This window comes from Balaenoptera ricei, chromosome 15 (genome assembly GCF_028023285.1).
Source record: "Balaenoptera ricei isolate mBalRic1 chromosome 15, mBalRic1.hap2, whole genome shotgun sequence".
Lineage (NCBI taxonomy): Eukaryota > Metazoa > Chordata > Mammalia > Artiodactyla > Balaenopteridae > Balaenoptera > Balaenoptera ricei.
In genome coordinates this window covers 367,614-392,462 of record NC_082653.1, presented here as the reverse complement: position 1 = coordinate 392,462, position 24,849 = coordinate 367,614, and the positions used below count along the sequence as shown (strand labels likewise).

At 59.2% G+C, this 24,849-nt stretch overlaps 2 protein-coding genes across 6 annotated transcripts; both read left to right on the top strand.

Moving 5' to 3' along the window:
* Nucleotides 1-3,740: 3,740 nt before the first annotated feature.
* On the top strand, nt 3,741-5,153 carry ABHD16B (abhydrolase domain containing 16B). The gene has a single exon (XM_059896599.1). The coding sequence runs from the start codon at nt 3,741-3,743 to the stop codon at nt 5,151-5,153; it is 1,413 nt and encodes a 470-aa protein (XP_059752582.1).
* A 1,979-nt stretch (nt 5,154-7,132) lies between these two features.
* TPD52L2 (TPD52 like 2) lies at nt 7,133-24,575 on the top strand. 5 transcript variants are annotated; one of them, XM_059898953.1, is made up of 9 exons: nt 7,135-7,304; nt 9,741-9,886; nt 11,694-11,842; nt 12,694-12,753; nt 17,485-17,586; nt 20,548-20,574; nt 21,349-21,390; nt 22,412-22,460; nt 22,990-24,575. In XM_059898953.1, exons 1-9 carry the CDS (start codon nt 7,286-7,288, stop codon nt 23,083-23,085), a joined length of 690 nt encoding a protein of 229 aa, XP_059754936.1. In that variant the 5' UTR covers nt 7,135-7,285; the 3' UTR covers nt 23,086-24,575. The 5 variants fall into 5 exon arrangements, with proteins under 5 accessions (XP_059754932.1, XP_059754933.1, XP_059754936.1 ...); XM_059898949.1 differs by lacking the exons at nt 21,349-21,390; nt 22,412-22,460; nt 22,990-24,575 and adding exons at nt 20,841-20,984; nt 22,083-22,405 and having other exon boundaries at nt 7,133-7,304; XM_059898950.1 differs by lacking the exons at nt 22,412-22,460; nt 22,990-24,575 and adding an exon at nt 20,841-20,984 and having other exon boundaries at nt 7,133-7,304; nt 21,349-22,165.
* The last annotated feature ends 274 nt before the right edge of the window (nt 24,576-24,849 follow it).

Here is a 24,849-nt window from a genome sequence, read left to right as displayed (position 1 = left end):
CGATGCTCACAGGCCTGTAGGTGGGCATGTCTGCGGGCAAGTAGAGAAAGGTTAAGACTTTTGGGTACCAGAGAGGGGCTTGGAAAGCACGGTCCCCTTTCGTACACTCTGCCTGACTCATGGCAGGGAACCTATGTGACTCTTTGTATCACATAATGCAGCCATCACCTTACATCAAACCCTGAGTGGGGGCTGCGGGAGTGGAAAGGGTAAGGTCCGCCCTGAGGAGCTCCGCCAGCAGCGACCCGGGGCTCCGAGCGTGCACTGATGCTTCCAGCCATGCATGGGGCCCCGGGGACCACCCTAGGAGCGGGCCTGAGGCCTGCACACACTGTGCACCACCCAGGGGTGTCGAGCCCCCGGGAAGTAGGCCCGTATCCGACTGGCCTGGAGGGCTCTTGACCCCAACCCAGGCTTTACCCTGATGGGGGGACAGTGGGAGGGGAGGCTGAGACTGACCCGCAGGAAGGCAGGAGGAGAGGGCGGGGGTGTGCACAGCTCCCCACAAACCCCGCCATCCTTGAGGGCGCTGGTAACTCTCTGTGATTCCAGATGTTCAGCAGCTGTCTTGGCCATTTCCGCCCCTTCTCTGACCCCGCATCCGCCAGGAAACGTCCCCTCCTGTCCTCGGGCTCCGAGCCACCCCCTACCTTCCCTGCACCCCATTTCCTGAGCAGAGGCGTTTGTGCAGACTCAGCTCCCCCTCCCGTGGGGCGGCTTCAGCTTTCCCAGGGCCGGTGCTGCCCCCAGAGCCTGGACACCCTCTGCCAGGGGCTCTGATCCTGCCCCCGCCCCTCTAGCCTCTGGGACTGGTTTTCCCTCTCTCCCTCCGTTCCTCCTCCGAGGCTGGCAGCCTATATCGGGGCCTCTGGGGAAGCTGAGCAGAACCGGCCAGGAGGGAGCCCTGCTCAGTGGGGGAGGGTGGGAGCCCTGTGGGGTGGAGGCCAGAGGTCAGAGACCCCAGCCAGCCCTGGGGAGGGGGTGGGGGAGGGGGGACGCACGCTCAGATGTCTGCCCGGTGGACACTGGGGGGTGGCCTCTTCCATCTGAGCACCGAAAACAGGGGACACAGCCCCACCTTCGCTGAGCAGACCGGGGCCAGGGGGATGGGGCACAAGAGGTCACTGCTGCTGCAGCTGGTCCTGTCTGGGGGGGTCTTCTGGAGAGGGGACAGCAGGAGGAGGACTCCCTTCCTGTCATGTGCTTTCCTGTCTCAACAGAGCTGGTGGTTCTGGGGCACTTGGGCTCCTGTGGGCTGGGGGCAGGGCTGGTGGGGTCAGGGGCCAGGCCAGACACAGGGTAAGGGCTCCGGGGGGCCAGCAGCCCCAGCCCGTTGACCTCTGCCCCCCCAGAATCCGGTCTCTGGCTGTTCCCCCTCCTCCAAGCTTCCTGCTCTTCCGGGGGAGCCAAGGGCAGGTGGGCCCGGCCAAAGGGAAGCCTCTATTTCCAACCAAGATGGGAGACTACCCCCAGGAGGACGCTGCTCCTCCATGCCCCGTCTTTCCCCGGGGAATCAAAACAGAATGTGATGTGTCCACCATACCGTGCAGACGATCCCGCGGGCCACCCCACCGCGGCCGCCATGTCTGCCTGGATCCGGGCTGAGCACAGGACAAAGCCTCTGCTCTGCGGCTGGGGTCGCTCCTGAGGGCTCGCAAAGTGAGCCTGGAGCCTCTGGGTCTGCACGCCCCCCCCACCAGGATATGAGTTTATGAAAGAGGTCCCTAGGAGAGTAAACGCCCACACGCTCCCCCTAACCTCAGGGCCGGGGCAGACTTCTCAGGAGGACCAGGCATGGGGACTCTCAGAGTCCCCATGGGCGGCTCTGCCCATCCCCTGACCCCAGGCATGGCACCCTGCGGGCTCCCTCCTGGGGCGGTGCCCCCATGGCCCCTGCTGCCACCCAGGACCTAGTAAAGAAGAGAAGTGCTTTCAGGGCAGAAGGAACAGGAGCGGAGCCTGCACCCGGACTCTGAGCCGCCCTCTTGGGCCTCAGGACCCGACTGATGAGTGAAGCAACCCCGTCTGGGACACGAGCTGGATAATCAGGAAGATCAGAATCTCAGCGCCTGGGGGCAGGGGTGCTGGGGGCAGAGTTGCCAGATTTAGCAAAAAATAACAAACACACCAAAAAGCAGGATGTCCAATTACAGTTGAATTTCAGATAAATGATACTTTAATATGAGTATGTCTCATGCAATATTTAGGACATACTTACACTCAAAAAAAGTATTGGTTGCTTATTTGAAATTCAGATTTAACTGGGTGTTCTGTATTTTACCTGGAAACAGGGGTTGGGGGGATGGCTATTCAACCCTCTCAACTCACTCACTCTGCCCATTGGCCCCTCCTGCCCACCAGCCCTGGAGGGCAGCAGCCGTCCTCAGCTCTGTGTCCCAAGCCTGGCGGCAGCTGACCGGGCCAACAATGCCCCCAGCTCAGCGTCACAGGGCAGTGGAGCAGAGAGGACTTGTGGGGCCTGGAGCCCCCTCCCCAGAGGGCTGGGGTCTCCAAGGCAGGCCTCTCGGGTTCTGAGAGTCCAGGTGGGTCTGCCAAATTCCCTTTCAGGTCCGGGCAACTGTTGAGGAGCACCGCCCCCCCCGGAACCTGGCTCTTGTCCGCCTCCCCCCATGGACTCTGCCCTGCCCTCTTTGCTCTCAGGTGGGCCGGCCCACTTTGGTGCAGGAGAGAAAGGAGAACCCACGAGAGCCCTCCAAAAAAGGAGAAGGGACATCTTGTGGGGTGGTTTCAGGGAGAGGAGGGCTCGACCAGGGGCTGCAAATGAGGAACATTGTCCAGGCAGGACCCACCTGGAGAAGGTCATTGCCTCTGCAGGCGTCAGTGGAAAGAGGATCCAGAACAGCCCGGGGTGGGGGGGCAGGGTCGGGGCAGAGGGGGTGGTTTCCAGCCTGCGCTCACCCCCTTTTCTGGGAAGGAAGGCGTGGAGGGCAGGGGCACAGGCAGTGAGCAAAGAGCCCCACCAGCCAGCCTCGCTGCCCCCCCAGGGACTTCCTGGGCGTCGCCCTTGCACTGGGAGGGCTGGGCAGGGAGCTGCTCCTCCTGGCTGGCCTGTTGGGGGGCCCACGTAGCCTTTGCGGACTCTCACACAGACTGATCCCCAGGGCTGCTTCGTCCTGTCTCTGCTCCCTCTCCCACCCGGGCAGGTGCCGCGGGAGGTAGCGGGGGTTCAGGGCCGTGGGCAGCCCTGCATTTTTCCCGGTGAGACCCAGGAAGAGGTCAGCACTGTTGATTTCTGGCCTGTGTGTCCACCTACAGTTCAAGGAGGAGGGGGCCGGACGCTGCTCAGGCGCGGGTGGAGATGGCCTTGGGCGTGGGGTGAGAGGCTAATGAGGCCCCGGGAGGATGCGGGCCAAAGAGGGCCTGGCGAGGGTGTGGCCGCGCCAGGGTCCTGAGGCTGTGGCCCCGGCGGGGGTGGGGGGCGGTCCACCGCGCCCGGGAACCCTTTGTGCGCCCATCACAGAGTGCCGCCTCTCCCGGGCAACGGTGACTCACAAAGCCGGCCCTCGCCGGGCAGAGGACGTCTCTCCCGGGCCCCGGTGGGCCCAGGTCATAAAGGCCACGAGGGCCAAGCCCTGAGGAGGCATGTCCCGAGGCGGCCCTGCGCGCGCCCGCCCCTGCCGCCGCCCTCCGGGCCGGACCTGGGCCTCCCACTGCAAGCGCGACCCGGCCCGGCGACTGGGCCTTAGGGCTCTCTGTCGGGGCCCAGCGCCTCGGCGCCCATGTGCGTGGTCTGCTTCGTGAAGGCGCTGGTGCACCTGTTCAAGATCTACCTGACAGCAAACTACACCTGCAACTTCCGCGGCTGGCCTGTGGACTTCCGCTGGGATGACGTGCGCGCCGCCGCCGGGGGCCGCAGCGGTCACCGGGCGCTGACGTGCGCGGCGGCCGCGGCGGGCGTGTGGCTGCTGCGGGGCGCGGCGCTGGGCGAAGACGCGCAAGGGCGGCCGCCCCGCGGGGCGCGCAGCCAGGCGCAGTGCCTCCTGCAGCAGATCCGTGAGCTGCCCGGCCAGCTCGCCAGCTACGCGCTGGCCCACTCAATGGGCCGCTGGCTCGTGTACCCCGGCTCCATGTTCCTGATGACGCGGGCGCTGCTGCCGCTGCTGCAGCAGGGCCAGGAGCGCCTGGTGGACCGCTACCGCGGCCGGCGCGCCAAGCTGGTGGCCTGTGACGGCAACGAGATCGACACCATGTTCATGGACCGCCGCCAGCGCCCGGGCAGCCATGGCCGCGGCCTGCGCCTCGTCATCTGCTGCGAGGGCAACGCCGGCTTCTACGAGATGGGCTGTCTGTCGGCGCCGCTGGAGGCCGGCTATTCGGTGTTGGGCTGGAACCACCCGGGCTTCGGGGGCAGCACGGGCGCACCGTTCCCTCAGCACGACGCCAACGCCATGGACGTGGTGGTCAAGTACGCGCTGCACCGCCTGCACTTCCCGCCCGCGCATGTGGTGCTCTACGGCTGGTCCATCGGCGGCTTCACGGCCACGTGGGCCACCATGACGTGCCCGGAGCTGGGCGCGCTGGTGCTCGATGCCACCTTCGACGACCTCGTGCCGCTGGCGCTGAAGGTCATGCCTCACAGCTGGAAGGGACTGGTGGTGCGCACGGTGCGCGAGCACTTCAACCTCAACGTGGCCGAGCAGTTGTGCCGCTACCCCGGGCCGGTGCTGCTGCTCCGGCGCACGCTGGACGACGTGGTCAGCACCTCGGGCCACCTGCGCCCCCTGCCGTCGGGCGACGTGGAGGGCCACCGCGGCAACGAGCTGCTCCTGCGCCTGCTGCAGCACCGCTACCCCGCCGTGATGGCGCGCGAGGGCCTCGCTGTCGTGACCCGATGGCTGCGTGCCGGCAGCCTGGCGCAGGAGGCCGCCTTCTACGCGCGCTACCGCGTGGATGACGAGTGGTGCCTAGCCCTGCTGCGCTCCTACCGCGCGCGCTGTGAGGACCGGCAGGAGGACCAGGAGGCCTGGGGCCCGCACGGGCTCGCTTTCCCCTGGCTAGTGGGCCAGGGCCTGAGCCGGCGGCGGCGCCGGCAGGTCGCGCTGTTCCTGGCTCGCCAGCACCTCAGGAACGTGGAGGCGACCCACTGCAGTCCGCTGGAACCCGAGGACTTCCAGTTGCCCTGGAGGCTGTAGACCGTGCTTCTGCGTGTCCCTTCTCCCACCCCCCACCCCCCACCCCAAACCAGTAAAGCTGGCCCTGCCCAGGATCCCCACCTGGTGTCTGGGGGAGGGTGGGGCAGTGCATAGGGACCTGGCACTCTCCCTCACTGGGGCCTCCCCTTCCCTCCTTTCTCTTCCTCCCTCCAACATTTGTGGACGGTCCCAGTCTGCTCCCAGCTGCTAAAGGGAATGCAAAGATTAACCTGACCCAGTTTATGGCAACACTGTGTGATGGGTGCCTTGATCACCTAGAAAGGATGGTGTGAACATGGGCTGTGGGACGCCAGGAGGCGTCCTTCACCTGACCTGGGTTACAGGATGACTCTGGGAAAGATGAGTGTTGAAGGGTCTGTGCAAGTCGCCTCTAACTATGGAAGGACACTGGCTTTGGAAGGGCTGTAGAAGTCTTAGCAGCTGGACCTCCCCAGGAGTGCGATGCTGCTGCTTCATAGGGCTCCCCCCGCCCCATTCCTGGCTTCTACAGGATGGGGTTCACCGTGGAAGCACAGACTCAGAGTAAGTGGCAGGCAGTCCAGGTGGGACTACAGACACACCTGCACTGACCACTCACTGCTTTGCTCCTGGCTCAGGGATGCCACACAGAATGAGAGACAAGCCTTCTGCCCACCACCATCTGTAATGCAGTTGCATGCTCACCACCTGCCCTTAATTGTATGAAGCAGGGACTACTGGCTGTCCTCAACCCCTGGGGACAGGGGCTGGCCAGGGTGGTTTCAGCTAGAAACTCTGGAAAAGCTGAAAGAAGGCAAGTGGGGCAGGCATATAATTGACGGCACCAGAGCAGGACCTGGCCTGGATGCACCTGGGCCAGTGCAAGCAGAGGCAGGTACTTAAGGTGACCTAAAGTACCAGGAAGACCTATTGGGAGAAGGTGAGCTTTGAGCTGAGACAGTAAAAGGAGTTAGCCAGGTGAGGAATGGGTTTCCTTCCTAGGGATCAGTACATGTAGGGTGGCTTGACTGTTAGGGGGAATGCTGTCCAGAAGGGTCAGATCCTCAAGGGTTTGAATACCACTAAAGCAGCGGTCCCCAACCTTTTTGGCACCAGGGACCGGTTCCGTGGAAGACAGTTTTTCCACGGACGGGGGGAGGGAAAGGTTCAGGCGGTAATGCGAGCGATGGGGAGCGGCAGACGAAGCTTCGCTCGCTTGCACACCGCTCACCTGCTGCTGTGCAGCCCGGCCCCTGCACTAAAGGATTGCTTGCAGAGGCAATTAGTAGCCAAGGAAGGGTAGTCGTGGGACTTGTTTTAGCGGGACCGTGTTGCCTAAAGGCTACACACCTCTCCTTTGACAAGTTTGGCAAACACTTCTCCGGAGCCTGCAGGAAGCAACTCAACTAGTTGAGTGATGGGCAAGTAACTCTGGCCTCAGTTTTCTCATCTGTAAAGTGGGGAGGGCCCCATCTGTCTCACCGGGTTGCTGTGAAAAGGAAGTGAGAGAACACGGGGTCGAGGGGCGCCTCCAGCCAGAAGAGAGCAACTCGTGGTCGCGCCTTTTTCTGCGCAACCCCCATACAACTTAAAAATCCCTACAAAAAGGACAGACCCAAAAAGAAAAAGAGCCCCAAAGTCAGTGGGTCGGGCCTCGGAGGGATCGCAAGCGGCCTGAGTCTGACCCGCCGAAGTACGTGAGCCGTGGCGCTCGCAGGCAGGGACAAACACCTTGGAGACCTCCAAGAGGCCCGCCTCCAGGATCCCGCAGCGCCATGTTGCACGGTCCTCCGAGTTCCCACCTTACCCCGTGCACCTCAAGACCGTTCTACCTGTGCTTCTCGCTGGTGGACCGGCCTCCCTTTCCGGCTTCGTCCGCAGCCTCGGCCAATCAGGTTGAAGCTGATGAATCGGGACTTGGCCAAAGCACTCCCTCATTGGATACCGCTCGTGGGGGCGGGACGGGGGGGGCGGAGCGCGCATCAAAGCGGAAGTGGGTCGTCGCGCTGTTGATCACGTAATGCCGCGGCGCCTGAGGCGATTCAGCTGGTTGGTGCGTAAGCTGCGAGCGACACCTGGTGCGGGCCGCTCGGTTCCCACTGCGCCCGCGACCCCGGCTTCGACGCCAGCTGCGGTCCGGCCGCCGCCTAAACATGGACTCCGCCGGCCAAGGTACCTGCGGGCCCGGCGCTGCGTGGCGGCCTTTGGGCCCCTCCGCCTGCGCCCGCCCATCCCGCGGCACCACTTCCTCTCCCAGGCGCGCGGCCTCGAAGCTCCTGGCGGGTGTTCCGCCCCCGCTGGGACCGCTCTGAGCACTGGTTCCCCAGCGCCTTCCCTTCGCCCCAGAGTCTTGGGTTTCGTCACTCCGGGTAGCTGCCACTCTGCCTCCGCCCGACTCTTGCCCGGCGGGCCGCCCTCAGTCCCTGCGCAGGGCCCTCGGGGACACTCCATCCGGCCCTGGATGCGGGCCGAGGTGCCGTGCGCGGCGCCCGGGGAGGGGAGGGGAGGCGACGCCTCGCGTTGGGCGCAGCGTCCCTTGGGTGGCAGCGCAGCTCGGAGCCCAGCCTACTGCAGAGTTGTCTGGAGGGGGAAGGGTGCAGTGAGTCAGGGGCACACCCAGCATACCAGGCCGGTTTCCGGAACAGACATCCCAGACTAGTTTGAGGTGGCCGCTGTGGGGTGTGGAGCGGGCCCAGAAGCTTAAGATCTTGAGGAGGTGGTACGAGTCTGTCTTCCATCCTGGGGCTCTAGAGGGGGTGCTAATACTACGTTGATGGAACTACGCTGGATGATTTCAGGGTGCTTTTCTATCGTTTGAGCTGTATCAGCATATTAATTAAACATTAGAATTCGTCACAAGCATGGGGTTCCGGTCATGAGAACGACAGAAAACATTTACTGAGCACCTACTATGTGCCAGACACCATTCCAAGCCTGTTTCTCAGATCTTTTTCCATTTTCGGAATAACCTTTTTAGAATGGTCCAAAAAAACCCCCGTTTTGCAGATGATTATACAGGCTGAGCTGAGACTCACCCAGGTGAGGGGCTCTAGGCCCCTCGTGTTGCCTACTGCACCAGCCCGTGCTAATTCTCTCTGTAGGTCCTTTGGTAAGGACCTTGGTCTCCTCTCAGTCAGGGTGTGAATGGCATCTGCCTGCAGGGGGTACTGAGCTTGGTCTCACCCAGTGATTGGGCAGTGCACAGCATGTTTCGTGAGTGTACAGTTTTATCTGGGGGTGATTTCCGTGGGATCCAGTTTTAGTTTTATAAGCAGACACTGTCTGAGGGCCTTCATCTGTTTTTTAGGAATAGAAAAGTTGTAGGGATCTTAAGGCACTTACTGAACTTGAGTAGGTTCAACATAGCGGATACAAACGAGGAAGTAAAACCACGTAGGTTGATCTCAGTTAAATATTGAAATCTGTTGATTAAAAAGAAAAGCTTTATTTAGTGAACATCTCTAGAGCACCACAGAAGTGCATGGCTCCAGCTGTGGGACATGTGAAGGGAATGACACGGCCAGCTAAATAGAGTGTCTTTGGTTTTAAGGGCATTTCGCCTATTTTTAGCAGACTCTAGGGTTTCTAGAGTAGACAAACATACCTGCAGTTAAAGACACTTTTACTGTTTTGCAGCCTTCGTGCCTTTAATTTACCTTTCTTTCTTTTTTTTTTTTTTGGCCATGCCGCGCTTGGCTTGTGGGATCTTAGTTCCCTGACCAGGGATTGAACGCGGGCACTCGGCAGTGAAGGCGCAGAGTCCTAACCACTGGACTGCCAGGGAATTCCCTTTAATTTACTTTTAAATGTGCCAAACACCATACAGAGCCCGTCTCTTCACAGAATGTGCTGATCAAAAGGGAAGATGTTTTCAATGCTGATTGTGTAATGTACTAAACAACGACGGCCTTGCGTTTGGAATTGGCAAGAACTGACGTAGACCTGTTCTTCTTGTAAACTTCTAGTGCATACGGGAAAGCGCGTTTAACGTGGAGAACAAACGTGACGCAGGGGTTCGAACCTGGTCCGGGTATAGCAGAGGTGTGAGGCGGCAGTGCCCTCTGCACACCGCCGCCGCCTTCTTGCCGCGGGGTGAGGGTCGGGGATGAACTGAACGGATTTTGTTTTGCCGACTCCCACAGGGGCTGGCCGACTGTGTTCCTTGTGTGTCATCTTAGCCTGTGCCCTGGCAGAGCCGCTGATTGGAAAGTGGCGCTGCTTGTGTTTACAGCTGTATTAAGTTCCTTCACGCTAAAAAATGGCAGAGCTGTTGGATCCAGCGGCTTTGTTTTTAACAAAGGTTTCCTGTCTGTGAAGATAGTATTCTTACAGGAGGAACCAGATTTAGGGAGTGGCTGCCTTGTGCCAGCATTTCTAGAACCTGAAGAAGCAACCTGGGTGGCCTGAGATGTGGCTGCTCCCAGTCTGGTGGCCAAAACCGTCTTTGCAGAACCTTTCAGAGAAGAGGCGTTGTCTCCACGGGTCCCCCGCTCCTTTCCCCTAAACCTGCCCTTGCACCCTTGCTTTCTCCCTTGGTGGAGACCTCTGTCCTCTGTTCCTCTGTGACTTTTTATGTGATGCTCTCTGACCGCATTTTGTCTCTGGCAGATATCAACCTGAATTCTCCTAACAAAGGTCTGCTCTCCGACTCCATGACGGACGTCCCTGTCGACACAGCAGTGGCCACCCAGGCTCCTGCTGTTGAGGGTCTGACAGATGCTGAGGCGGAGGAGCTCAGGGCTGAGCTTGCAAAGGTGTTGTGTCATGGCTGTGCATCTGGGGGTGACTGTGAGGCCCTCCCAGCCTAATGAGGGGCCAGAGTGCTGGCTGTGCTCTGGAGAAGTTGCCCTGGGAGATGGTCCCTGGAGCCCCACAGAAACTGCCCTCTGCAGCCCTTGGTTTGCGTGTGTCTGGCACCTTGTAGGTGCTCCATGTGGAGAATGCCCACATGGGGCAGCTGCTCTGAGCACACCATCTGCTGGGAGTTTCTCTTTTGGAATCAACACGACATTTTCAAGACCCGCACGGATGTATCTGTCCCTGGATGTTCATTTTTCTTTTAAAAATACTTCTTCTGTAAAAAGCGTTTCATGTGATCTTTTTAAAGTGAGAGCTCTTTAAGAGGAAATAGGAGTTAAGAACAAAAGTCTCTGCGTATAATTTTTATTCAGGCTAACTGCCAAGAGTGTTTCTTTTTACGGTGTGATACAGAGTCTAATAGTGACTCACTTGAGATTCCAGAATCTGGGGAAGTGAACTTGTTGGCATCAGTCAGGCAGAGGCTGGAGCACGCTTGTTGCAGTTCTCTGCTCCGTCTTCGGAAATAAGCCTGTCCTGATACATCCTGGGTCCAGGCCTGGGTCTGAGCAGAGCTGGTCATGCGGACAAACCCAGCCCCAGGACCAGGTTTTAGACCATAGAGGAAGCCACCCTTTCTGAATTGAACAGAGGTTAAAGGAGAAGCAGCAAGAAGTCCCAGGAGACTTATGTTTTGCCTTTTATTTCAGGACATGTTGGTTTAGAGAAGAAAACCACAAGGTCTTTTTCAGAAGTGAATTGCAAAATGAAGAAGCTCTCGTGTTTCGTAAAAATTTCAGCTTGTGTGTCCACGTGCCCTTAAGCCCATGTGCCCAGAGCACCATAAATGGAAAGGTCAAGTCACTGAGTGTCACTGCTGGGGTGACTGGTAATAGTTTGGCCTTAGATGATCCTGTAGTTTTGAATCGTTTCTTTTTCAGTATTTTCTAAAGCAGAATCTAGTGATATGCAGGGCTCTAGGCTGTTGTTAGTGCCTTAATCCAAACAGTCATTTTTTTAAGAAAGGGACTTTTGTTTTAGAGTAGCTGTTCACATAGGAGCAGGAAGTATTGAGAATCTAAAGTAGGAAGGCTCTAAAGGATGCTCCTCTCTGTAGTTCACTCTTTGTTTTAAGACATGAGAAGGTTCTGGTCTTTATTGTCAAGATTTTTTCTGTTGCCCAACTCAAATTAAGCAAAAAAGAGAATTTTCTTTGGGCTTGTGTAAGTGGCTTTTGCCGAGGCCTGCAGCTGACCTTGGGAACACAAATGTTGTCATAAGGGTTGTTTCTCCATCACGTGGGTCTCTGGCCACCCATCCGTCTGTCAGCTCTGCTTCCTCACCCCGACGTGTGGAATTCCCCCGTGGTGCAGATGGGGCCTGGCTGCCAACCCTCCCCGCTTCTGTTACTCACACCCAGACCCGGAGCCCGGACAGAAAGGGGCTGCTGTCTTCTAACAGCCGTTCCTAGTCCCAGGGAAGAGCCCCGGCAGGCCTTGCTTGTCATCCGCGGTTGGGCACTGTGGTCAGTAGCCCCGCCAGAACACCTGGCTTAGGGGGGCGGGACAGTTCTCCAGAAGAGGTGCTGGTGCCACGTGCAAACAGAACCGATGCCTGCTGTAGACTATTCCTAAGACGAGCTGTGTTTCTGTAAATGGAAAATTCTTAGGTGATTCTGAGAAGGCCTTCACTGCGACGTGTGTAAGGATGGTGGTCACTTCCTGCCGTAGTGGTGGCTGAATCCTGGTAACCGTGCTTTTGCAGGTGGAGGAGGAGGTTGTCACTCTGCGCCAGGTGCTGGCAGCCAAGGAGAGGCACTGTGGAGAGCTGAAGAGGAGGCTGGGCCTTTCTGCCTTGGAGGGCCTGAAGCAGAACCTGTCCAGGGGTTGGCATGATGTGCAGGTCTCTAACGCGTGAGTGTCTGCTCTACCTGCTTGATGGGCGTTGAGTCCTGGGGGTGAGGTGCCTCCTGGGAACGGGCAGCAAGTGTGCCGCTTGGAAGCAGCCAGCTGGGGGCCCTGAATCCTTGCCAGCAACTGAATTTGTATTTATTCAAAAAGTGTAGAGTCCACACGTGTTTTTAAGAGGCGGCAGACACGCTAGCTAGCTGTGCAAGCAGAAATTGACAAGAAGAATATGTTTCAGGGTCTAAATTGGAGAGAACACGAATTAGGTGCTTAATGAGGCTGGTTTTCCAGTGGTCCCCACAGGTCAGCGTCTGCCGAAGTGGACATGAGTCCTTCTCATGAGCTGACGTGGTCAGGACCTCTGACCCAGACCCCTGTGCCGCAGCTCTCGGAATTTGGGTAGTGCGGCTGTGTGGCTCCAAGGTGGAGGGATGGGAGGCGCTTCCCACTGTCTGGGAAGCCATGTCCGCACAGGAAGACCAAGTCAGTTTTCATAAATCTGCCCTAGGAAAGGCCCAGTTCTCTGTCCTAGGAAATTGCAGGCCTTGAACCCCGAAGGGTGGCTGTCAGAGTACTGTGTTGGGGCCAAGGGCTGTGCCCTCCTTGCTGCTCCCAGCTGTTCCCCAGGAGACAGCTTCCGTCGAATGAGCAGGCCCTCGTGTGGCATGAGGAGAGCGGCTGGGCCTGCAGGTGCCTGACCTGGGCCTGCAGAGCAGGTGCTGAGCAGAAGCAGGCTGAACATCCAGTCTTCCCGCCAAGTGGTCCTTCTCTGTTTTCCCTGGAATTTCACTTGCAAGTTTGAAACCTGAGTTGAAGTCGTTGTTCTAAATAATTTACCACAGACTTTCTGTTTTTAGCTACGTGAAAACTTCTGAGAAGCTTGGAGAGTGGAATGAGAAAGTGACCCAGTCGGACCTGTGAGTGCCTCTGCTGCCGGCACCTCCATCCTCTCCCCTCCTGACGCTTCTCTGAGGGACAGGGAGGCTGTGCGCACTTGGCTCAGACCTAGTCGTGGTGTTTCTTGGCTATTTTATTTTTAATATAATTTTTCTCCTCTCAAACACAAAAGAAATTGTCCTTTAAATACTTCTGGAAGAGGGTGCAGACGCTGAAGGAAGTTCACTCCGCCACCAGACCACACTGAAAACTTGCCCCTGCCTGATGTGTGTCCCTCAGATCAGAGGCCGGAGCCGAGCTTGGGCCGCGTCTCTGGCTGGTGATGTACCTGGGGCGCCATCTGGACTGACGCTCACGGTGCTTTTCCCCCTCCTTCCCCTGCAGACCTGGCTCCAGCTGTGGTGCTCTCAGGGTTTCTTGCACTTAGGGGTGGCTCTTGAGCTGGGGGCGCAGCGTGGGCCGTGCGGGTCAGATTTCGAAGGAACTCCTGTGGCCTGAGAGGCGCCAAGCTCTCAGCCACACAGAAAAGAAGTAGAGCGCAGAGCCCTCATGGGTAGCTCTCTGTCTGATAGAGCTCTGGTCCAGAAGGACTCCCGACGTTTTATTTGAGTTTCTTAAACAAGGTAATAGCACTTCATTTGTGCTCCAGTCTGGTTATAGCCTTTGAACTGGGTGGTGCAGGATTTTATTTTATTATTATTTTTTAGATTTTTTTTATTTTTTGGCTGCGTTGGGTCTTCGTTGCTGCACGCGGGCTTTCTCTAGTTGCGGCGAGGGGGGTCTACTCTTCATTGTGGTGCGCGGGCTTCTGATTGCGGTGGCTTCTCTTGTTGTGGAGCACAGGCTCTAGGCGCGCAGGCTTCAGTAGCTGTGGCTCGCGGGCCCTAGAGCGCAGGCTCAGTAGTTGTGGCACACGGGCTCCGTAGTTGTGGCTTGCGGGCCCTAGAGCGCAGGCTCAGTTGTTGTGGCGCACGGGCTTAGTTGCTCCACGGCATGCGCGATCTTCCCGGACCAGGCCTCGAACCCGTGTCCCCTGCATCAGCAGGCGGATTCTTAACCACTGCACCACCAGGGAAGCCCCTGCAGTATTTTAAAATAGTCACTTTCTGGGATGTCTTGCTTAGAAGGAAGTGCTGTCGTGGTTGCCAGAAGGCATGGGCAGAAAGCCCTTCACTGTTGGGCTGAAAGGAAACGGTTGTGACCCAGCTTGTCTTGGAGGTGCCCGGAAGCCCAGGTTGGCCAGCTGTGTGCGTGGAGCCTTTGCAGCCTGGGGTCACGAGGGGAGCCGGGCACCAAGTGGGTTTGGTGGTTGGAGTTTCATGCTGTTTGCGTGGCTTGGTAGGGCAGCCCGTCGCTGCAGGCAGGCTCACGGTGCAGACCAAAGCTGAAAATAGCCTTGGGAGATCTTAGTGCTGTTCTGTAAAGCCAGTTGACGGGAAACTGCTGGGATACTGTTTCCGACGATCACGGTTCTGACTCCTCTGAACGGACCCTGTGGCTCTGGGCCTGCAAGTGTGGCTGGTGGGATGGCCCTTTTTTTTGTTGTTTTATACTGATACTTACAATCCAAATCCAGGATTGTAGTGCTTTTTTTTTTTTTTTTTTTAATTAATTAATTAATTTTTGGCTGTGTTGGGTCTTCGTTTCTGTGTGAGGGCTTTCTCTAGTTGCGGCAAGTGGGGGCCACTCTTCATCGCGGTGCGTGGGCCTCTCACTATCGCGGCCTCTCTTGTTGCAGAGCACAGGCTCCAGACGCGCAGGCTCAGTAGTTGTGGCGCACGGGCTTAGTTGCTCCGCGGCATGTGGGATCTTCCCAGACCAGGGCTCGAACCCGTGTCCCCTGCATTGGCAGACAGATTCTCAACCACTGCGCCACCAGGGAAGCCCGGGATGGCCCTTTTCACGCGCTTCATCAGGCAGCGGCCATGAGGTCTTAGCCCCAAGTCTGGTGGTAGAATTGTCAGGGCTGGAGGCGTCTCTGCAGTGATAGCCCAGGACGGGGACAACACGACACAGCTGCTCTGCACTCTCGGGGCGCCTGACTTGTGCCTCCCTAGCGGTGACTGCCGGAGACCGCTGCCGGGGTTCCGCGTCCAGAGCCTCGGAGCCACCCTCTCTTTCGCGATCCGTGTGTTGGTGGATCCCTTTCGGAGAGCACTGCCTGGGGGGAGGAGGCGGGCGTGTGCAGCCCGAGCACTTAGCTCTGGTGCAGTGGTCCTGTCATGAGTGGGTTGATGCCATTTGGGAGGGGGTCTCTTCCCTCAGTCAGCTGTTGATTCAGCAGCCATGCTCTGTTGGTCGTGAAGTGATCACCTAATGGGATCCTTTTTTAGGTAGATCATAGCTAAAATCGTGCTTTGCGTGGACACCAATAAATCGCATAGTCACTCGTTGGCATATTGAGTTCTTTGGTCGCAGGTGACAGAAAGCACAGCTACAGATAGTGTCAGCCTAGGAGGGACGGGGAGGCTTCGCCTGGCGAGAAGCCCCAGCTCCAGACCCTCCACCCGGGGCTCCGACCAGCACTCCCAACCTGTGTCCCTCCCCCTTCCACTCTCCCCACAGTGGCTTTGTTCTCAGGTAGCTCCTCTGTCGTCAAGGGGTGCCTGGTGGGGCTGGATGGTATCTTCCCAGCCTTGCAGACCAACAATAAGATTGTGCTTTCACTGTGGTCAGAGAGCTGTAGCCTCTGGCCAGGCAGTCTGGGATCACGTGCCCCACCAAGCGGGAGGTGGAGACGGCCCCCCAAGGGAGGACCCTGGAGGAGGAGCATCCAGCAGCTGCCTCCCTCTGACTGACAGTCACGCTCACTGATCGTGGGAGGAGGCCTTTGTTTTCCTAAAAGGTGAAAGGAATTCCCAGAGGGGCAGCGGCCAGGGCCGCACAGCCTGCTGCTCGCAAGCGCGGGTGGGGCCGAGTTACCAGGACACGGACACTGGCTCTGCCCTGGCCTCCGCACCACATCTGTCCCAGAGGGGTGCTGCCCTGCAGAGTGGCCCACAGCACGCGCCTCACCTGCTGGTGATTCAGTGCCTGGGCCCCCTTCTGAGTCACCCTCAGGATGCTCCACTTCTGTTGCCACCGTCTCGAGAGATGCTGAGACCGGCCGTGCTGTAGGTGGCAGCTCCGGGTGAAAGCGTCTTCAAGTCAGAAGGCGCCTGGGAGAATTGCGACCACAGTCTGTGTGGAAGTCCTCTGAGAGGAGGGTGTGGACTTTGGGTTTTAGTACGATTCAGCTGTGGCCTAGAATGGACCTTGTCGCTCGGCCCAGGGGATCCTGTCCAGGCCCCAGTTGTCCAGATACCTGGGTCGCTGGGCAGGTGATTGGACTTTGAGTTCCTGTTCACTTCAGTTCTGTGATCGTGTCAGACTATCACTGGGGGAGGAATTTCTCGTTGTCAGGGTCTTCTAAGGCCTGGGTTCAGAATGAGGCATCTTACTAGTTTTTGAATCCAGAAAACGCAGAGGCAGATTTTTCAGCAAGGATTTTAGAAATTATTTTTTCGCCGTTATTAACAGTGTGTTCCAATATTACTGACCTTCTGGAAACTGAGATAAACTCAAATGTCTTAGCGATTTCAAGATATTTCCAAACTCTTGCTGGGAAGCGACACGTGTTTTGAGGCCTGGGCCCTGTTGTGCTGTGAGTGGCTGCAGCTGAGGGGAGGGAGGCCCTTCCAGGGTGCTTGGGGCCAGGCCGTCCCCACAGGACGGGGAGTGCAGGGCTCCAGGTAGGAGGCTGGCCTGAGGGAGGCGGGTAGCAGCCGCTCACGTGGGGCCTCCCGAGGGCGACGGTGCGGGGTGGATGGGAAAGGGGGGCCGGGAAGCCCCACTGCTGGTGCCGTCCGAGCCAGCCCCCTGTGACCTGGGGGTGCCAGGAGGGCCGGAGCCGGCTGGCGTCTCTGGAGCCCTACCATCTCGAGCCATTATTGTGGGGTTGCCAGTTTGGCTAGAAAGGAGCTCCTGGGTTCAGGCTGTTGTGTCTTCTGTTTCTGGTGGGGGCTGGACGCGGGGCGGGGTGGGGTGCTGGCGGCTGTAGGTGTTGGCTCTCAGCCTGGGCCTGAGGGTGTCCTTGCCGTCCCTGTGGCCCAGGCACCCTGCCCGTGCCTGTGCCACTGCCGTTGAGGTCACAAGCCATCTCGTTGTGGGTGGACAGGGCAGGAGGGTGTGGAACAGGCCATCTCCTTGGGGCGCCAAGACCACCCCCATTGAACCAGTTCTCAAAGGACATGGTAGACGCAGAACAGGAGGGTGGAGGGCTGGGGGGGCTGCTCGGGGTCTGAAGGCTGGCCCGGCACAGGCCGCACTGCCCGCTGCATCCCCTGTGGGTGTGGTTGAGCTGTTCTGTCCTCAGAGGACTGTCTTAGACGAGAAGAGAAAAGAGAAGCCCCAGGAGGGCCTGAGGGGCTGGTCTGCTTGGCCGCAGGCCCTGGGCTCTGTGGGCCTCTTTGCTGCAGGGGTCGAGAGAGGTGGGGCAAGTAAGTTTCCACGGAGGGGAGGGGAGCCTGCATTACAGGAAGAGCAGAAAACGGCGTTATTGCAGGGTAGGGGGTCGTGACCTGGCAGTGCTGCGTCTGTCCCTCATGCAGTCCCCTGGGGGCCCTGAGACAGGACACGTGTTCTGTCCCTGGTGGCCAGGCTCACTCACCGCCCTGACCGCCGCCTCTTTCCTCTGGGTGCCTTGTCCTTGCTGTGGGGAGGCGTGGCTGCGCCTTTAGCGTGGTTGGTTTAACTGGTGTTTCTCCTTTCAGCTACAAGAAGACCCAGGAAACCCTCTCTCAGGCAGGACAGAAGACCTCAGCAGCCCTGTCCACCATGGGCTCTGCCATCAGCCGGAAGCTTGGGGACATGAGGTGAGACTCCCTGGCCCGACACCTCCACCCTGAGACCTGGGACGGGCAGGTGGGGTTTTAGGGGGTTTAGATCCACTAGAGGGTCTGCAGGAAGCCTGCCTGAGCCTCCGGGCTCAGATGCACATGCCTCAGGGGCCCCTCACCGCCCGCAGCTGTGGCCACACCAGCCCCGGACCAGTTGGTTCACAAACCCTTGTGTACCGGCTGCCTCTGCCATTTAATTGTATGTTTCTCGGGGTGAGGGGTGGGGGGAGGTCACTGGTGCCTGTGGGGAACTTTGGTACTTGGGGTGGGTGGAGGCGATGCTTCTTGTTGAAGTTCCATGGAGAGAAAACGATTCGGCCTGGGGGCAGCGTCAGCCTGGGTGGCCTGCCAGCCTGGACAAGTCGAGGACAAGCATGGTGTTTCTCGGGGTGTTTGCCAGGCCTGCCCTCAGAGAGCGTGCGGCTACGCACTAGGGCCCCCGACGGAGCGTTCTGCCCCAGAAGTGGAGGAGACCCTGGTGGCCACCCGAGTGCCTCTGGGGCCAGGGAGCGTGGGGGGCCCGGGCACTAGGTGGACCGCACGCAGCAGTGCCCACCCCCAGCCCGATGGCCACGCCGCTCCCAAGCCAGGCTTCACCCTGAGTTTCCTGCTCTGGGCTTCGCTGCTGCCCCCGCAGGGCCTCCTTGGAGCCAGAGGCCAGGGTGTGACTCCTGGCTGAGCTCCCTCCTCGCTGTGCCCTCACGAGGGCCTCCCTCGGGGTTGTTGGGACTAACTGGTGAGAGACAGCGGGCAGTGCGGGTCATCCCCATCGCCAGCACCCTGGGCTTGGCCCCCCGGGTTCCACTGCCGGCCCTGCCCTGTCTCCTCATAGCCAAGAATCCTATGGAGTTGCCGTGGGTCTGGCCTGCTGACCATGGCGTTGGGGGTCCCCTTGGCCCTGACCCCTCACCTCGCACCCTTGAGTGGGCTCCTTCTTGCCTGCTTAGGGTAAGCATTTCCCAGCCTCAAGGTAGGAGCCCTGCCCTGGCCGATTGGCCACAGGCACTCACGAGCCCCGGGCCCCACCCGGCTGAGCAGAGAACAGCTGGTGCCTGGAGCCGTGCTCACGTTTTATCCGTGTTTGTTTGACATCGTTACCCCTCTCCTCTCCCCGACCCCCCAGCTTTTTATTTTGAAAAACTTCAAACCTTCGGAGCAGCTGAACAGTCAGTACTAGGCAGTCTGGGCCTCAGGGGTGCACCCTCTACACTGGGGGTCCCTGCGGGCCACGCTCGGATGCAGGCCTTGCCCACTGCGGCTGTGATGCGGGCACAAGAGGGACCCCCCAGGGCGGTGGCGCTGCGCTGGCAGCAGGAGGGCCTGTGGCAGTTGCTCCCAAGGCTTCGCGCAGCTCGGCTCACGCTTGACTCTGGCTGTGACCCTGGATCGGGTCTCCCGTGACGCTGCGTGGGATGCCTGCCGAGGCCACCTGAGCCAGGCTGGTGACACACCCCTGGCAGCCAGGCCTCACTCCCAGGGCCCGTCACAGAGCGAGGGGAGCGTCTGCTCGGGTCTCTGCTTTCCTGCAGAGGCTGGCCTGATGACAGGGCATCTGAAGCAGGTGACAGAGGTCTGCTTCGTCCTCTTCTGGGAACGTTCTCTTTTTGGTGTCATGCGCTCACGTTCAGTATTCTCACTCACTTTTGAGCGTGTTCGGAGCACTCTGGGTGGAAAGCAGGCGAGAGGGCAGAGCCCCGGGCGTGGGTGGAAGCGGCTGTGGGCGAGCCGGCTGGGCAGTTCCTCACACGAACGGCTTCGATCTGGGGGAGCAGTGACGCGGCCCATGCTCCGTCTGCCCCCGCTCTCTGCTCGGAACCCGGAGTGGCCCTGTCGCTGCAGGTCCCGTGCCCGCCGTGCGTGAGTCAGCCTGGCAGAGGAAGTGGCGTGTGGTCACGGGGCCTGTTGGCCGGGGTCTCGTTCCGGGGCCTTGTGTGCCTGCTGCTGGTCTTGCTCTCGTGATTCCAGTGGTGCTGTGATCTCTGGGTCTCAGGGTCCTCGGTGTGTCCCCATCGCCTCACCACGTGGTCTCAGGTGGTTTCTGAGGCCAAGGCCCATTTACGTCTGTGGTTTGGAGCTCGAGGCTGATGGAGTTGCCCGCTTCTTGAGAAGGAGAACCAGGCCCAGGGAGGTCTCCCTTGCACGTTCAGGGTCAGGGGCTGCTCAGTCCTTCAGGACAGCAGCCCCACGCTGGTGTCTCGAAGGGCCCGTCCAGGAGTAGCCTGGGTTGAGAGGCCTTCTGCATCCCCGGGGGTGGGGAACTGGATTGGGGCCAAAGGCCCAGTTAAAGCAGGGTCAGGCCTCCGTCCAGCTGGGTGACCTTTGACGGGACACGTGCCTCCTCTCACCATTGGGCTCGTTCTCCCGCCGAGCGGAGCAGGTCCTGCCGCCCACCAGAGCGGTGTGGGTACATCAGGCCACGTGACTGTCACTTCTGAAATGATCTCCGTGTTGGGGTGGCCTCGTCCCCCTCCCCAACCCCCTGCCCCCCCCGGGCAGCTGCCCTTGGACATGCTCAGATTTCTCGGTCAGCTTCTGTCATGTGTGGTGATGGAGCCAGAGCATGAAGTTCTCAGCCCTGGGGGTGTCGCAGGCCCTGTCGCGGTGCAGGGGGCGCCCCGGCCCAGCTGGAGTGCAGGCTGATGGGGTCCTGGGTGAGGCACGGACCCCGCGGGCCGAAGAGCACCTCACGCCCTCGCTCTGCTTGTTTCTTTGGGCTCCTTCTCTCCAGTCTGTGGCGTAGTCAGATGCGAGGGTCCCTCGTATATGACCGCATCCGGGAGGGTGGGGCAGAGGCTGGAGAGGGGGCACATGCCGTCCTCTGGCAGCGTGGTCGCTGGGGTCCCTGTGCTCTTCCGGAGCTCGAGCAGAGGGGCCGGGGCAGGACCAGGCGCCCCTCCTAACGCTGCATCTCTTCTCTCCTCCTGCCGCCGTTCTCAGGGCTCGGCCCTTCTCACACTCCTTTAGGTAAGACTGACGCTGGACACGCCGGGCACGGCTGGCCCCGGGGAGGCTGTGCGGATGAAGGTGGGGGTGGGGCCAGCACAGCAAGGTGGTCACCGGCGGCGTGATGGGTGCAGGGCTCCTCTCCTGATTGTGCAGCCCGCTGGGTCCTGTCGCCGCCCGCTCTGACCCGGCCTCACTGAGTGGCCATCGGCCCACCCCTGACTCTGTTCCTGGAAGGGGCCCTGCCAGCCCTCAAGCCGTCGTGTCCCCATGTCCTCCTTCCCCAGAGCGGTCCTGCCCCTCCAAGTGGAGCTGCTCTCCTTCTCCCCGCAAGCAAGCGCTCTTTCTGCCGCGGGCGCTTGGGACCGGCTCAGACAGCCTCCCGAGTGTCCTTTACCTCGTGCTGATCAAGCCGCTCCTCTGCCTTGGAGGTCTGGAACCCAAATCCAGAACAGTCTGTGACTTTAAATATTCCTACTTGCCCTGCTGGTCTCTCTGGAGCTTGCTCTGAAGTCACGTGGGGACACCTGGCGGTTCTTGGCACCAGAAGTGTCTTTAGCACCCCAGGCTGAAGAGCGTCTTAGTTTCCTTGTCCCAGCACCCTCCTCCGGCAGTGTCACGCTTCTGGGGCCACGCGAGGGGCACCCGGGTCTGGTTCTCCCCCGGAGGGCAGCCTTGCGGCTTCTCTGTGCTTCAGTGGTGCGGGTTGGGCGGGGGCTCAGCTTCCTGCACGGGGAGGCGGGTCCTGTCCTCGCCTTAACTCTCCTTCTCTGCTCCTACCACGCCTCCGAGCAGCAGCCACTCCATCCGCCACTCCATAAGTATGCCGGCCATGAGGTAACGTGCCCCCGCCCCCCACGGCTCCCCGAGCCCGCTGGACCCCACTGGGAGGCCGGTGGGAGGGGGTGGCTCCGGCTGGTCCGTCTCACTCCCCAAACCCCTGAATCAAGGACCACCTTCCCCCTCAGCGTCCTCTTGGCTCAGGGTTGGGAGATACCTCTTCGAGGCTCAAGAGCTGGTGGGGGTGAGGCCCCAAACTGGGCTCCACCTGGAACTTTCCAGGGCTGCCCTCAGGGCCGGGCCGGAAGGGGCAGAGAGGCTTGCACACGCCAAGAGGTCTCAGGTGTCTCCAAGATTTTTATGGTGGCTGTTTATATCCTGAGAACAGCCAGAGCCGAGACCTGTTCCTCCTCGAAATGCCCACTTGTGCTCGCTCCTGCTCTGTAGTGCAGCCTGGGTCCCCGCAGAGCTCATGTCCCCGTCCCAGGAGAATCTGCTGCAGCTGCTGCCCCCCGAGCATGCCAGGGGTCACTGACAGGCTGCCTCCAGAGGCCTGGGCTCAGGGAGCTGCGGAGCCAGGGAGGGGGACGGGGGCTGGGTGGGACCAGGCCTGGCCTGCTTTCTCCTCTGCCTCCTCGTCACTCTCTGCTCCCCGAATGCTCCTTGGTTTTCCTCTTGCTCGACTTCTGTGAGAGATCTGTGTGAAGAACACGTGGGACTTTCCGTAACCCCAAGATGTGTGCATTTAGGGCGCAGCAGAAACGTGCCTGGCATCCCCCGGCTGCCCAGTCGAGGGGTCCGCAGTTTGCCCAGGTGAAGTCTGGGGCTCACCAGCTGGTGGCATGCAGATCTTCTGTCCTGCAGTTGGGGGGTGTGGCTGACCTCGGTTCTGTCCTGGGGAAGCCTCCGAACATGTGTGCCCCCTCTCCTTTTTTTGGCTCGTCACGTTTTTGCAGTGAGGCCTCGGCGTCTCTCAGGGATCTCTCCGGAGGATGACCCTAGCCCCAAGTTCCTTCAGGTTTGGGAGGGTGACAGAACAATGTGCTCCTTATGCTGACATCTTTCTCTCTCTTTAAAGGAATTCCGCCACCTTCAAGTCATTGGAGGACCGAGTTGGGACCATAAAGGTAAGTGGATCTGGACCGCCTAGTTCTGCCGGGTTGGGACATGTCACTAGTCATTGTAGGTTCACGTGCAGTTATGGGAAATGATACGGAGAGCTCTTGTACCTTGTGCAGTTTCCGCCGGTGGTAACATCCTGCCGTGTCACAACCAGGAGACAATGCTGTTACAGTCACAACAGAGCACAGTTCCACCATCCCCACAAAGATTGCGGCCTGCCTACCCCCTGCTCTACACCCCTGGCAACCCCTAACCTGCTCTCCGTTTCTGTTGTGTCAAGAACGTCACGTAAATGCAGCCATGCAGCGTGTAGTCTTTTGGGGATTGGCTCTTTTCACTCTGTCTAATTTCCTAGAGAGATACCCAGCCTGTTTCCCGTGTTGGTGATTTGTTTCTTTTATCGCTGAGCGGTGTCCGTGTCACATAAACTCACGTAGAGATCGGACACCTTGCATTCCCAGCACGGGCCTAGGATCTGCTAGGCGTGTGTGCTCTGTCTCATGTTCTTCTTTCTTGGTCTTTTCCCATCTGTAGACTAAGGTTGTCAGTGGCAGAGAGAATGGCAGTGACAACCTTCCCTCCCCGACCGGGAGTGGAGACAGACCCCTGCCCGATCACACGCCCTTCTAAGCCCGTAGCAGCTTTGCCCGGCCACGGCACAAGCACACCCTCATCGCCACAACTGCAACCTCAAGCGGCGGGTGTTGAGGACAATCACGCCATCCCCGTGGAGACGTGGCTGCCGCGCTCGCATGGGTCAGAGAACATGTCCTGTACACAGATGCCTCCCTTTCTGTCGGTAGCTCAGCAAATCACTGCGCCGTCCTGCCTCGGAGCAGGAAGCGGACAGGGTGGCGGGTCCCGGGGTGTGAGCCAAAGCCAAGCTCTTGTTGGGAGTCTTGTTAGTTGATCAGCATGTTGAAAGCGGGGTGGGGGTGGGGGGAAGAGCGATAAGTATAAAATGCGTGGTGTTTTCTAAACTCCTTCCCTAAGTCGCAGAAGGAAGAGTCATCCAGAAAGCCCTGCCGGATCTGCAGTTTTATTTCAAAATGCCTAACAGGAAAACTACCCATTTTCTGAGACCTTCCAGAAAGCTGATTATCAGCAGATGCCTAATCATTACACTAATGATCTAGCTTTAACAAAAGCAAATTCTTTATTTTTTAAATGCAGCAGGTTTTTCAAAAAGTAAAACTAAGCAAAGCAGCTTTAGCCTCACAGTTAGAAAATATTATTCCTTTGGACTCAAGCTGAAGTGCACGCCTTATATCGCCTTATGTTTTATTTGTTTATAATGTTTTTATATATATAAACGAGGGTTCTTTAGTGGATTTTGAGCACTATGTAAAATCCTGCATCCAGCCGAGGGGCAGCACCTCTGTGCCAGTGGTGTGTTTTATTTCAGGAGTGCATTCCATCCCCGTATAGAAAACTGGCTTCTCTCTTCTCTCAGTGACCGGCGCAGCTCCCGCTGGCCGATGGGGGTGGGAGAAAGAAAGACCAGCACCTTCACAGCGGGCTGGCGCTGCCCCTGTGCAAGCTGGGCCTGGCTGGCACGTCGCCGATCAGCGGCTCCAACCTGCGTGTGTGGCACACGCCAGGGCCAGCGAGCGGCAGGCAGACCCGCAGGTAGGTCAGAGCCAGGGCGTCGGGTCAGCTGGGACTCTGCTGTTGCCTTTCTCAGGAGCTACAAAGATCTGTTTCTGCTCCGATGCTGCCACAGCCCAGCAGCCTCTCACCCAGGGCCCCACGTCTGGCGCGCCTGGAGGGGCAGCTCTGTGCCTTACAGGCTCTTAGCGGGCAGAGGCCTCGCCTGCATCTGTGCACTCTCGAAGGGGAGGAGCCGTCAGCTCAGTGTCTTCTCTGGTCGACCGTGATGTGCTGTCTGGTACCTGAGTGTCTGCTGGTCACTTCAGACACACGGGGGGGGGGGGGGGGTGGCTGCAGTCCACACTCGTGCCTTGGGAGGAACGCTGCTCTGTGCTCTTTCCCCAGGGTTGGAATCTCTCAGATGGGGTGTGATGGGAAGGCAGGATGCAGGTGTAATAACGGATTTATCTTTTCCTTAAAGTAGATAACGGGTGATTTGTCAATAAAGCATTCCTTTGGGGGAAAACCCACTTAAGCTCGTGTGGTGCATCTTACTTCATTCAGGAAGGTGGCGAAAGAGTGGCAAAGTAACCGACAGGCAGGGTCCCTGCACCCTAGGGAGAGGCAGGCAGGAAATAGACGGTCTCAAACACAAAGTCTAGATCTGCAGTGCCGTGAGAGGGTGTGTTGGTGACAAAGCTGTGGGGTCTCTCGGGAAGGGGTATGGAGCATGGGGAGGAGCCGGCCAGGTTACAGTCGAGTCTGGGCTGAGCTGCCAGAGCCATGCAGGCGGGCATTGCAGCA

What these genes read in the sequence shown, in the direction of transcription:
- ABHD16B (XM_059896599.1), top strand. Translation starts at nt 3,741, where the DNA reads ATGTGCGTGGTCTGCTTCGTGAAGGCGCTGGTGCACCTGTTCAAGATC.
- TPD52L2 (XM_059898949.1), top strand. An exon ending in TCAGGGCTGAGCTTGCAAAG is followed by an intron (nt 9,887 to 11,693) that starts GTGTTGTGTCAT and finishes GTGCTTTTGCAG; the next exon opens with GTGGAGGAGGAGGTTGTCAC. An exon ending in AAAGTGACCCAGTCGGACCT is followed by an intron (nt 12,754 to 17,484) that starts GTGAGTGCCTCT and finishes TTCTCCTTTCAG; the next exon opens with CTACAAGAAGACCCAGGAAA.